Source organism: Schistocerca piceifrons, chromosome X (genome assembly GCF_021461385.2).
Source record: "Schistocerca piceifrons isolate TAMUIC-IGC-003096 chromosome X, iqSchPice1.1, whole genome shotgun sequence".
NCBI classification, from domain to species: domain Eukaryota; kingdom Metazoa; phylum Arthropoda; class Insecta; order Orthoptera; family Acrididae; genus Schistocerca; species Schistocerca piceifrons.
This window is the reverse complement of record NC_060149.1, coordinates 87,325,675-87,340,051: the sequence shown is the minus strand read 5'-3', so window position 1 is coordinate 87,340,051 and position 14,377 is coordinate 87,325,675. Positions and strand designations below refer to the sequence as shown.

Sequence of the window (14,377 nt, the reverse complement as noted above, 5' to 3'; positions counted from 1 at the left end):
CTTCAATAAAATTTTTGTGCAACTGATGATTGACCTTTTATGAAAATGCATCACACCTGCTGGACAACAGCTATGGACAAATTCAACACACACTCACCCAGCTTCATAAAATGGGGGAGGGGGAGGGATGGAGTCAAATTTCAGTTGTCTACTGTTTATTAAGCAGTTTCTCAACAATTATAGAAGCACTGATATCTACTCCTAGCCATGGCCCATGTTACAATTACCTCTGCCATTTAATTTTTGTTATCAATACCTCACAAAATACATCACAACGGAGGATATGAGCCATGCTGTCACACAAGATGCAAGCCATCGTCCCACCAATTACCACCTGGCAACATATCACATACATGTCCACAACATTACCAATGTCACAAATGAATTACATTCACAATATATGGCATTAAGGGTATTAATTAGTTTCATGTTTTTTCCTCAAGGGACTACACTACATTTTAGTTTACTATGGACCACAAGATATTAATTTCACTTTTTGACACATAGATGAACCTATCCGATAAACAACTGCAACAGTGGGTCTTGCTTTCAGGCAATTGTAGCTATGTGAACACCAGCCTACCACTAAACACACCAATGACAAATCCCTATCATGTCTATCAACAGGTTTCAAGCATCACTTTCACAGGAAGGAAGCACTTCGTCTGCTGTTAGGTGAAGACATCATGACACACTGAACTAATGCTCAGTAATGTCATGGGAAGTTACTAAATTAATTGATCAGGACCTGTCTCTATCGAAAGTACCTCAGTATACCTCTCACAGTTAGTTAAAGAACCTCCACAAAACTATGTAACTGGCACTACATTTCATTGTACCTCAGACTAAATATTAGCCATGGGGCATTTACACTGATCACAAAAGTCTGTGTGCATAAAGATAATCTCATCCAAGCTTTGTCATCACATTTTCCAACTACTCCATCAGGCACACAGACTAATGTATAGAATGAAGGCATTGGCCTGCTATTATCAAACATGCTGTCCAGCCCTGCTAATCTTGTGTACAGACCAATCAGCTTCAAAGTAGCAATTTTCCCTTTGGCCTAATCCTTATCATCTATGAAAAGCTGTCCCAATGCTGCAACGTTAGGCATGAGCACTTGCAACTGTCCCTCATCTTGCTCGCAGGCAGGTGTAGGTGGTATAGGCAACTTTCCAGATGGCCTGATTCCATTAATTCTACGTATATGCAACCTGCTTCACCACAGCTGTCTGCTTGAGCTTGACCAGTAGAGCACACCCATATACACTACGGCCCAGCTGCAAGACTGCCCTCACATCCGCTATTTGCCCATCCCTGTCTGCCCTGTGACCCTGCTTGCCAAGTTGCAATCGGGCAGGCATGCAAGCCACAACACCCTGATCAAGGGGAATGGGTAAAGATTGATTTTGTACACCAATTTCAGAGGTTATGTGGTTATTATTTGAGGTGCTCTTTCAAATGGTCTTTATGTTGCCCAGATATCACCAATGATGACCTAATCTACAATCTGGGCAATGGAAACTATATTTGCTAATAAAGGGAGCACTACTCACTATATAATAAGATAATGAAAAAAGCATATTTGTGACATCAACTGTACAATTGTATATTTATTCTCTACCAGTTTCAGCTACAACTATCTTCATGGAAAACAAACAGTACACATCAATGAATCAAAAATGCATTTTTGTCATTGATGTATACTGTTTTTCTCCTGTGAGGATGGTTGTTGTAAATGAAATGAGTAGAGAATAAATATACAATTGTACAGCTGATGGTGCAAATATGCTTTTTTTTAAATGTTTAACAGTCATAGACAGTCACCTAAGAAAACTTTAAGATAATGGTCCAAAATACATCTACGGCACACTCCACTCCTTTTTTTTTTTCAAAGCAATTAATTAATAAATCTCACTGCCTCTTCTTTCTATACAGTTCCCAATTATGAGGCAGAGCATCTAGCACAAACATTTAAGTCCCAGATGAATTACATGGAACAAAAATTCCTGAGGGCACTCTGACATGCTTCCATGCTTACTAGCACGTCGCCACAGTAAATAGCAGCAGACTGGCAGTGAGTTTACATGGTTGCAAACAACGGATGATCTTCAACTTGGTGCTCCTGACTCTGGGAGCACAGGTACCATGAATACACCTGTAATACTATATATGCACACTGGCCAGGACTCACAAATTTGGCTGTAAACCATGGTGGACCAAAGGGATCATCACAGGTCACAGGGTTGTAGCCAAACAGGAGAAACCTGTGTGGCACTGAAACTAGTTTTGGCCATGAAACCTAAAGAATGAGACACCCTGATAAAACCACGGCAGGACCCAAGTAACTGTGATAGACTGTGGACCACAGCCAACCCTAGCCTACAGTGCGGCCTCTCAGTAACATGCAATACAAGGACAAGTAAAATTCCTCATCTCAGCCCCTCGCAAATCTTAAGTACTTCTTCCTCCTCCACAGTGAGACTGTTATGCTGAGACTATCACTTGCAATGATAGGCACACAACTGCTGGAGGATGAACCACTTTGTGCAACAGAGGAAGCACCAGCCATGGTGACTGCAGAGGCACAAACTCCAAAGCCCTCTTCTCCACCACCTATTGTCCCTGAGACCCAGATTATGATTACTGCCAGCTCTGAGCCACTGGTGACACTGATGGGAATACTCACCATTCTTCCATTCTTCCCTCCCCCGACCCCCACCCCACCCCCCACCCATTCACCACTACCAGTTCCAGTTCTGCCCCAGGAACTATTATTGCTCCTATGAAAAAGTTAAAGGGAGGACAGATTTGTATCTGTCCTGTCATGCAACATTGAAATATGAGTGCACTTTATTGGTGAAGATGGTATTTGCATGCATCCTAGTTCTCATCCATGATGGACACACACAAAGAGGTTGTATGAGGAGCATCAGTAAGTAATGCAACACATCTTTTTATAGGCCAATTTCAGTTGGAAAAAAAATGGAACTTGTGGGATATCATGCAATATTCCCACTTCAGCCCCTATAGTTACATGAAGTTCCAATAGGTGGCAGTGGTATACACAGCCTTCAAAACGGTGTCATAATGGAGGTGTATTCCAAGCAGAAAGTTTTCACTAAGTTTCATTTGGCAGAAAAGCAGAGCATTACAGATATTCATAGTCACATGCAAAATGACTACAGAGACCTATCAGTGAACAAAAGCATAGTGTATCATTGTGTGAGGCATCTGTCATCATTACAACAAGGTTGCACAAACCTGTCCATCCTCCAGCATGTTCACCAGCTGCACACAGTAGAGCCCCGCAATGTCAGAATGTGCAGACACTCTCATTCGAGCTGACTGATGGATCACAATCAAACACTCCACTACACAACTCCACATCTCTGTTGGTAGTGCTGACACTATCATCCGCCAGTTGGGATACTCAACATGTGTGCCCACTGTGTTTCTCACTGCCTAACAGAAGACCATAAGAGCAACAAAGGACCATCTGTGTGGGATTGCTTGCACATTATGAGGCTGATTGTGACAATTTTTTGTCAAAAATCATCAAAGGTGATGAAACACAGGTTCATTGCTTTGAACCGTAAACAAAATTGCAGTCCATGGAGTGGCACCACACCACCTCTCCTCAGAAGAAAAAGTTCAAAGCCATACCCTTAGCTGGCATAGTCATGCCGATGGTCTGTGACTCTGAAAGAGTTATTCCATTTGATGTCCTCCCTCACGGTGCAGAGATCAACTCTGAAGTGTACTGTGCTACCATCAGGAAATTGAAGAAACAACTTCAGCATATTCATCGCCACAAAAATGCAAACAAACTTCTCCTTCTCCGTGACAATGCAGGGCCTCACACAAGTCTGTGCACCCAAGAGGAGCTCACAAAACCTCACTGGACTGTTCTTCATCATCCATCCTATGGCCACGGTCTCGTACCTTCCGACTTCCATTTGTTTGGCCCAATAAAAAATGAACTCTGTGGAAAGCAGTATGTGGATGATGAGGAGGTTATTGGGGGTTGGGTTGGGTTGTTTGGCAGAATAGACCAAACAGCGAGGTCATCAGTCTCATCGGATCAGGGAAGGATGGGGAAGGAAGTCGGCCGTGCCCTTTCTAAGGAACCATCCCGGCATTTGCCTGGAACGATTTAGGGAAATCACGGAAAACCTAAATGAGGATGGCCGGACGCGGGATTGAACCGTCGTCCTCCCGAATGCGAGTCCAGTGTGCTAACCACTGCGCCACCTCGCTCAGTAGGAGGTTATTGATGCAGAAAGACTTTGGCTCTGATGTTGACCAGTATAGTGGTACCATGCATGAATAAGGCCGTTGCACTGAACAGAGATTATGTTGAAAAATAGGGTTTTGTAGTCAAAACAGTTGTGAATAATATGGTTTATTGGAATCCTGAAAAAAATCAAACTACTTTCAGAAAAAGAAAGTGTTGCTTTTACTTACTGAAAGCCCATCATAATAATCTTGTATCATGAGCGGAACAGAAAATAAAATGGACCTATACACCACAACTGTTCACGAAGCATTACACAGCTGACATTCTCTTATCAGCACAAACTGTGCTTGGAGCTGGAGTTAGATTACGTGCATGTGAGGTGATAAGACATTTGTTGTCATTGTACTACGGTGTAGATTAAGTTCATGTTGTTGTTGTTGTTGTTGTTGTCTTCAGTCCTGAGACTGGTTTGATGCAGCTCTCCATGCTACTCCACCCTGCGCAAGCTTCTTCATCTCCCAGTACCTACAGCAGCCTACATCCTTCTGAATCTGCTTAGTGTATTCATCTCTTGGTCTCCCTCTACGATTTTTACCCTCCACGCTGCCCTCCAGTACTAAATTGGTGATCCCTTGATGTCTCAGAACATGTCCTACCAACCTATCCCTTCTTCTAGTCACGTTGTGCCACAAACCCCTCTTCTCCCCAATTCTATTCAAGACCTCCTCATTAGTTATGTGATCCACCCATCTAATCTTCAGCATTCTTCTGTAGCATCACATTTCAAAAGCTTCTATTCTCTTCTTGTCCAAACTATATATCGTCCATGTTTCACTTCCATACATGGCTACACTCCATACAAATACTTTCAGAAACGACTTCCTGACACTTAAATCAATACTCGATGTTAACAAATTTCTCTTCTTCAGAAACATTTTCCTTGCCATTGCCAGTCTACATTTTATATCCTCTCTACTTCGACCATCATCAGTCATTTTGCTTCCCAAATAGCTAAACTCCTTTACTACTTTAAGTGTCTCATTTCATAATCTAATTCCCTCAGCATCACCCGACTTAATTCGACTACATTCCATTATCCTCATTTTGCTTTTATTGATGTTCATCTTACATTATCCTTTCAAGACACTATCCATTCCATTCAACTGCTCTTCCAAGTCCTTTGCTGTCTCCGACAGAATTACAGTGTCATCAGCGAACCTCAAACTTTTTATTTCTTCTTCATGGATTTTAATACCTACCCCGAACTTTTCTTTTGTTTCCTTTACTGCTTGATCAATATACAGATTGAATAGCATCGGGGAGAGGCTACACCCATGTCTCACTCCCTTCCCAACCACTGCTTCCCTTTCATGCCCCTCAACTCTTATAACTGCCATTTGGTTTCTATACAAATTGTAAATAGCCTTTCGCTCCCTGTATTTTACCCCCGCCACCTTCAGAATTTGAAAGAGAGTATTCCAGTCAACATTGTCAAAAGCTTTCTCTAAGTCTACAAATGCTAGAAACATAGGTTTGCCTTTCCTTAATCTTTCTTCTAAGATAAGTCGTAGGGTCAGTATTGCCTCACGTGTTCCAACATTTCTATGGAATCCAAACTGATCTTCCCCGAGGTCAGCTTCTACCAGTTTTTCCATTTGTCTTTAAAGATTTCGCATTAGTATTTTGCAGCTGTGACTTATTAAACTGATAGTTCGGTAATTTTCACATCTGTCAACACCTGCTTTCTTTGGGATTGGAATTATTATATTCTTCTTGAAGTCTGAGGGTATTTCGCCTGTCTCATACATCTTGATCACCAGATGGTAGAGTTTTGTCAGGACTGGCTCTCCCAAGGCTGTCAGTAGTTCAAATGGAATGTTGTCTACTCCCGGTGCCTTGTTTCGACTTAGATCTTTCAGTGCTCTGTCAAACTCTTCACGCATTATCATATCTCCCATCTCATCTTCATCTACATCCTGTTCCATTTCCATAATATTGTCCTCAAGAACATCGCCCCTATATAGACCCTCTATACACTCCTTCCACCTTTCTGCTTTCCCTTCTTTGCTCAGAACTGGATTTCCATCTGAGCTCTTGATATTCATGCAAGTGGTTCTCTTTTCTCCAAAGGTCTTTCTAATTTTCCTGTAGGCAGTATCTATCTTACCCCTAGTGAGATAAGCCTCTACATCCTTACATTTGTCCTCTAGCCATCCCTGCTTAGCCATTTTGCACTTCCTGTCGATCTCATTTTTGAGACGTTTGTATTCCTTTTTGACTGCTTCACTTACTGCATTTTTGTATTTTCTCCTTTCATCAATTAAATTCAGTATCTCTTCTGTTACCCAAGGATTTCTACTAGCCCTCATCTTTTTACCTACTTGATCCTCTGCTGCCTTCACTATTTCATTCCTCAAAGCTACCCATTCTTCTTCTACTGTATTTCTCTCCCCCACTCCTGTCAATTGTTCCCTTATGCTCTCCCTGAAACTCTGTACAACCTCTGGTTCTTTCAGTTTATCCAGGTCCAATCTCCTTAAATTCCCACATTTTTGTAGTTTCTTCAGTTTTAATCTACAAGTTCATGTTACTATAAGTTTTATATTCATCCCCATCTACCTATCCAGCTCTGGACACAGTGTGAACTGGAGTGTTTCCACATATTCCATTGATTTTTATGGTACTCTGCATTTTGTTATGAGACTGGCATTTTTGCTTATGTTAGTTAATAAATTTCACAGAAATTCACGCACTCTGGCATCAATAATCATGCAAGACATAGAACATAAGTTGTCAATCTATGTCGGTTTACAATATATCAAAAATACTTCCATGTGAAAAGTAATAAGCCAACCTCCCACTACTGATATGTAATGAGTGCACTAACACTATTCTTGTGATACTGTCATATTAAACACACAACAAGAGCTCTAAAAGAACACAATACCTGTAATTAACCATCATTCCATAGGAATTATTTAAACCACGAGCAGTTAAGTCAGCTCTCCAATTAAGACGCCACATTACAGCCCCATTTCGGAGATGGAAATTTGCTGGAACAACAAAAAGTCCATTAACACCAAGATTGCTGCAAGGACTGCGTGTACAATGTTATACTACATTAGAGCTTACCACAATCACTTTTTGTGAATCATATTATAAATACACAGCAAGCCTGAATTTTCCATTCACAACAAAATTAAACAATAAACGTCTGGCTCCCCATCCTAGCAAGCAAAGAGCCCCCAAAATTAGCTGATCCCAGTTAGAAACAACATCAGAGAGAAAAATCCTAGACTACACAGAACTCCCTATACACCAAGATGTAGCCCTAGAAACAGACTTAAATCCTGGTCACTTTTATGGAAAATCAGCAAAGACCTGCAGGGTTTGGTTGGTTGATTGGTTAGTTAGTTAGTTACGTGTTCCATTGATCAATAGCATGGAAAAACCGTTATGATGTGTAACGTGTCAAATGGTTAGGTTAGTGTTGGTTAACGTCCCATCGACAACGAGGTCATTAGAGACGGAGCGCTAGCTCGGGTTAGGGAAGGATGGGGAAGGAAATCGGCCGTGCCCTTTGAAAGGAACCATCCCGGCATTTGCCTGAAACGATTTAGGGAAATCACGGAAAACCTAAATCAGGATGGCTGGAGACAGGATTGAACCGTCGTGTCAAGTGCACAAGAAATGTGCAGAGGAAACAAGTTTTTTCCCCCTTTCTTTTACATTATAGTGTTGTACCTAAATATTTCTATTATCTATCCCATTCCCTTAAATGGCACAAAATGCATATTTTATATCTCCAGATTTATTTACTCATATTCAATAATTCATCTATGGTATAGAAGGAGTAGTCAAGGAGGTATGATTTCAATTTGTTTTTGAAACTATTACTGCTGTCTGTCAAACATTTTTTCCATCTGGTAATTTATCAAAAAGTTTTATAGCAGCTTATTGTACCCCCTTCTGTGCCAAAGATAGGTTAAGTAAAGGATAGTGTACGTATTTCTTTTTTCTGGTATTGTAATCATAAATATCACTGTTGTTTTTAAACTGGTCCATGTCGTTGAGAACAAATTTCATTAGTGAGTAGATGTATTGTGAGGCTGTTGTAAGAATTCCCAATCTTTTAAAAAGATGCCTAAAACATCCGCTACTACGAACCCCACACATTATTCTAACCACTTTCTTTTGAGCAGTAAATACCTTTTGCCTAAGTGTTGAGTTGCCCCAGAATATTGTTCTGTATGACATCAGAGAGTGGAAGTATGCAAAGTATGTTAGCTTACTAATTTCTACATCCTCAAAATTGGCAATTATTCTGATTGCAAAAGTTGCTGAACCTAGTCACTTTAGGAGATCCAAAATATGAATTTTCCAATTAAGATTCTCATCTACATTCCTGGAAATTGAAATAAGAACACCGTGAATTCATTGTCCCAGGAAGGGGAAACTTTATTGACACATTCCTGGGGTCAGATACATCACATGATCACACTTACAGAACCACAGGCACATAGACACAGGCAACAGAGCATGCACAATGTCGGCACTAGTACAGTGTATATCCACCTTTCGCAGCAATGCAGGCTGCTATTCTCCCATGGAGATGATCGTAGAGATGCTGGATGTAGTCCTGTGGAACGGCTTGCCATGCCATTTCCATCTGGCGCCTCAGTTGGACCAGCGTTCGTGCTGGACGTGCAGACCGCATGAGACGACGCTTCATCCAGTCCCAAACATGCTCAATGGGGGACAGATCCGGAGATCTTGCTGGCCAGGGTAGTTGACTTACACCTTCTAGAGCACGTTGGGTGGCACGGGATGCATGCGGACGTGCATTGTCCTGTTGGAACAGCAAGTTCCCTTGCCGGTCTAGGAATGGTAGAACGATGGGTTCGATGACGGTTTGGATGTACCGTGCACTATTCAGTGTCCCCTCGACGATCACCAGTGGTGTACAGCCAGTGTAGGAGATCGCTCCCCACACCATGATGCCGGGTGTTGGCCCTGTGTGCCTCGGTCGTATGCAGTCCTGATTGTGGCGCTCACCTGCACGGCGCCAAACACGCATACGACCATCATTGGCACCAAGGCAGAAGCGACTCTCATCGCTGAAGACGACACGTCTCCATTCGTCCCTCCATTCACGCCTCTCGCGACACCACTGGAGGCGGGCTGCACGATGTTGGGGCGTGAGCGTAAGACGGCCTAACGGTGTGCGGGACCGTAGCCCAGCTTCATGGAGACAGTTGCGAATGGTCCTCGCCGATACCCCAGGAGCAACAGTGTCCCTAATTTGCTGGGAAGTGGCGGTGCGGTCCCCTACGGCACTGCGTAGGATCCTACGGTCTTGGCGTGCATCCATGCGTCGCTGCGGTCCGGTCCCAGGTCGACGGGCACGTGCACCTTCCGCCGACCACTGGCGACAACATCGATGTACTGTGGAGACCTCACGCCCCATGTGTTGAGCAATTCGGCGGTACGTCCACCCGGCCTCCCGCATGCCCACAATACGCCCTCGCTGAAAGTCCGTCAACTGCACATACGGTTCACGTCCACGCTGTCGCGGCATGCTACCAGTGTTAAAGACTGCGATGGAGCTCCGTATGCCACGGCAAACTGGCTGACACTGACGGCGGCGGTGCACAAATGCTGCGCAGCTAGCGCCATTCGACGGCCAACACCGCGGTTCCTGGTGTGTCCGCTGTGCCGTGCGTGTGATCATTGCTTGTACAGTCCTCTCGCAGTGTCCGGAGCAAGTATGGTGGGTCTGACACACCGGTGTCAATGTGTTCTTTTTTCCATTTCCAGGAGTGTATTTGTACACCCAGAAACTTAGTATGCTCTACCCTGGCTACTGACTTCTGTTAATGTGTTATACTTATTGAAGGAACTGTACTTTTTCCAGCAGAAAATTGGATGTACTGTGTTTTTTCAAAGTTTAGAGCAAGCCCATGTGCAGAGAACCAATTAATGACTTTTCCAAAGATCTTATTTGTATCATTTTCAATTGGACTTTCTCTTACTGGATTAATAATGATGCTTGTATCGTCAGCAAACAGTGTCAGTTCGGCTTCCTGTTTAAGATAGGAAGGGAGGTTGTTCACACACATCAAGAAGGGGACCCATGAGTGAACCCTGTGGAACACCTAATGTAATTTCACCCCAGTTAGATGAAGTGGCAAACTTATTTAAATCAGTTGACCCATATAAGGAAACTTTTTGCGTCCTGTTCTGTATGTATGTATGACTTAAACCACTCATATGCTATTCCATTTATACCACAGATTTGTAGTTTCTGTAACATAATGTCATGGTTCAAACAATCAAATGCTTTGGACAAGTCACAGAAAATTCCTATTGGTGACATTTTACTATTTAAAGACTCTATTATGTGGACAGTGAAATTATATATTGCTGTCTCAGTGGAACAGCATTTTTGAAATCTGACCTGTGATTTACTAAGTATACCATTACTGTTGAGATGGCTAACCACTCTTGAGTACATTACTTTCTCAAAGATTTTTGAAAATGCTGTAAGCCAGGATACTGGCCAGTAATTATTGACATCTGTGGTTTCCCCCTTTTTGTAGAGAGGCCTGACAATGGCATATTTTAACCTGTCTGGAAAATACCCTGAGTCAGTGATGCATTACATATGTGACTCAAAACATCAGCTGTAATTGCTCCACACTGTTTGAATAACTTGTTAGAGATGTCATCTACTCCAACAGAACATTTATTTTTCAATGATTTAATAATTTTACTTATTACACAAGAGACTGTTAGATGAAACTTAATCTGACTAAAATTTTTCAAAACTGACTCTTCCATGTACTGCCTGGCTTTTTCTTTTGAACTATTCTCACCAATTTTTTCTCCTACACTTAAGAAGTGATTGTTAAATACATTGGCTACCTGTGTACTGTTGGTTAAAATGGTCTCATTCTCTTTAACAGTAACACTACCTACCCCAGTGGTTACTTTTCCTGTCTCCCTTCTAACAACATTCCATATTGATTTGATTTTATTGCTGGAGTTGTTAATTTCTTCTCTAACATACATATTTCTTGATTTCCTTACAACTTTTCTCAGTATGTTACAATAATTTTTATAGTGTAAAACTGCTTCTGGATCTTTACTAGTTCTTGCTGTCTCACACTGTTTTTTCTTTCTTTCTGAAGACACTTTAATACCTGTAGTAATCCAAGGTTTCTTTGAAAAGTTTGTGGTGTTACATTTAGTAATTTTCTTTGGAAAACAATGTTCAAAAAGGGATATAAATTTATCAAGAAATATGCTGCATTTATCATTTTATTTGGCTCATTATATACATTTCCCCAATTAACATTTCTTAAGCTTTCTCTGAAGTGCTGTATAGATACCAGGACGAGTGACCTCAACACTTTCACTTACCGTTTTTACTCGAATCTAAGCCGCACACGAATCTAAGCCGCACCTGAATAATGAGACTCGAAATCAAGGGGGAAAAAATTTCCCGAATCTGGGCTGCTCCTGAAGACTCGAAATTTAAGGTGAGAGAGAAGTTTTAGATCGCCCCTCCAAATCGAAACTAAGTTGGTCCAGTGTAACTTGAAACACAACTGAGGTTGAATGGATGAAGATACAGCTACAGTAGTTTGGTTCGAGTCCTAAGCTTAACAGTTAAGCTTTACCAAGTAGCCATTGCTATGTGCTAGGTGCTCCATCCATAGTTATACTGGTACCCTTCCTTCTTCACGTGCTTCGTCTGGTTTGAATCGATTGCTTATTTTGCTTTGATCTGTGCCGATCTCTTTGTTATAGGTGTTTACGTCACTCTAAGCTGAAAATGCATTATTTTACTGTGTCATGCATTGTTTGTCGCATTCTGATAATGAGTGTTTACGACCTGTCGCCGCTCACGGCATGGCTTACTTTTGTGCGCGCTACTGCCGCTTACAATAAAAAAAAGAGAGGAATTGTCTCATAAGCGAAACAATGGCAAGAGACTGCTATTTGTTGTTACACTGCTGCTTTCTTTGATAATGATCAACAAGAACCAAATAACAGGCTGCGTACGATAGAAGATGTTCTGAACGAGAGTTTAGCGAAAATTTTTCTCCGTTTGAAAACTTTGCAGATGCCTCTTTAGTACATTACATTCTGCACAGAAATTAGAGTCATCTTAGATGTAAAAATCCAGTCAGTTGTCGTGCTTCATTTCTGACTGTATCACTATTCAGCATAAGAATAATACGATTATAAACATGACATGATATGTATATTCTTCTGCATTTGCTGTTGTCAGACTCTAGTTTCGTAGTTTATTAGGCAGACAGGATTTAAATGAGATAGCAGCAAAGACAAAAGAATACATGGCATAATGTTTACATTCTTCCAGCTTTTCTTTTAATTTATCTATTGACGCGGAGGTTTTGGCGCCAGTATTTTTCTTTGTACCTGCAAAGCATGCCTGTGTAGCGCTACATATATTCGATGGCAGAAGTTAGTTGTGGCGGCACCTACCAACATTTTTCAGAACTACTTCTTACTTTGCACTCGATTCCAAGCCGCAGGCAGTTTTATGGATTACAAAAACTGGAAAAAAAGTGCGGCTTAGATTCGAGTAAATCCGGTAATGGTTTCTGAAGTGTACACCCCGTTAGGTTTTGTAAGTTAAATCAGTTGTGCATCATGGTCAGATAATCCATTTGCCACAGGGAAAGCATTTGTTTGTTCTACATCCTCTTGCTGTACAAATACATTATCTATTAGAGTTCTACTGTCCTGAGCTATACGTTTAGGGAAATTGATCACTGAATCTAAGTTATATGCTGTTAACAACACTTCTAGTTCACTTTTCCTATCAGAATTGCTTAGAAAGTTAACAGTGAAGTCATCACAGATTAATAACTACTTCTTTCTGTCTGACAGACAGCATAATAGGGAGTCAAACTTTTTTATGAATAGCTCCCAATCTCCTAGAGGAGACCTGTACACTGTTGCTAATATCAACACAACATTATCTAGCTGACGTTCACATGCACAAACCTCAAAGTGCTGATCTACACAAAATTTGCTTACTTTAACAGTTCCGTATTTATACCCTTGTTTTATGAAAATGGCAAGTCCTCCAATATTCATACTAGATCTACAAGTGTAAGATGCTAAATTATACCCATTTATACTGACACTTTCCATCCCCACAGTTACATGGGGTTCAGACAGACAGATTATATCAATCTCATTCTTAATTTTGAGATCATCTAAACACATTATCAGCTCATCTACTTTATTTTTTGTTCCCCTGATATTTTGGTGAAGTAAGTTGATACCACCCTTAGCTTTATCCCTATTTGCTGTGCATGAACTTTCTTTTCTTCTATTGTCCTCGGTTGTTGTCTGTCTGGAATTTGGCTTTAACTTAAAAAAACCTGTCTGCCTGGTCCCAATAACCACAGGGATCACCCCTTGTGTGACTGTGGCCCCCCTTACAGTATCTGCTAATAGAGAAGCTAACTCATCTTTCCCCTTCCTATTAAGGTGCAGGCCATGTGTAGTGTATCCCCACCTACCAATAGCATCAACTGGAACAACACTCATGTGAGACTTTGTCGGTGTCTGGAGCATCTCGTTCAGTTCAGTGTTAACAAGCCTTACAGCAGTGTTTACCCAGGGCTGATCATGGTGCTGAAAGACCTCCACAAACCCCACATTCGTGTGCTCAGTTTCTGCTCCTGTTTTATCCAGGTCACTCCTAATACTGTATCTTGAAATTCATAGCCAGGCTGTTTCCTGCTCCCCCAACTCTAATTACCTGATCTTCCTTCTCAAAGTCCTTGCATAGCTGACCTAAGTTTTCTGTCACCTGGCTAAGTCTAGCACTTGGTTTCATAAAACTTGTGACCTGATACTCTGTCCCTAATTTCTCCTGAAGCTGTTGGCCCACACCCCTCCCATGACTGCTACCTATAAGCAGAATTTTTCTTTTCCTGTTCTGGTTTGATCCCGACCTGTCTTTTTTTCTTTAAGCTAGTATTCTGCTTCAACCTACATTCAACTACATCTGAATGTGGCCGGCAGTCGCAAGTTTGTTTACATACTTAGGCGTAAATTTTGTACGAACGTAGATATTTGTTTTTGACT

At 41.5% G+C, this 14,377-nt stretch overlaps 1 protein-coding gene across 3 annotated transcripts in view; it reads right to left on the bottom strand.

Annotated features, from left to right (window-relative positions):
• Positions 1–14,377, bottom strand: part of LOC124722992 (malonyl-CoA decarboxylase, mitochondrial-like) — a 100,464-nt gene that overhangs the window by 19,951 nt on the left and 66,136 nt on the right. For all 3 annotated transcript variants that reach the window (XM_047248162.1, XM_047248163.1, XM_047248161.1), the window contains one exon: positions 7,191–7,296. In XM_047248162.1, the coding sequence (XP_047104118.1) occupies positions 7,191–7,296 (106 nt within the window). The remainder of the gene's footprint in view (positions 1–7,190; positions 7,297–14,377) is intronic.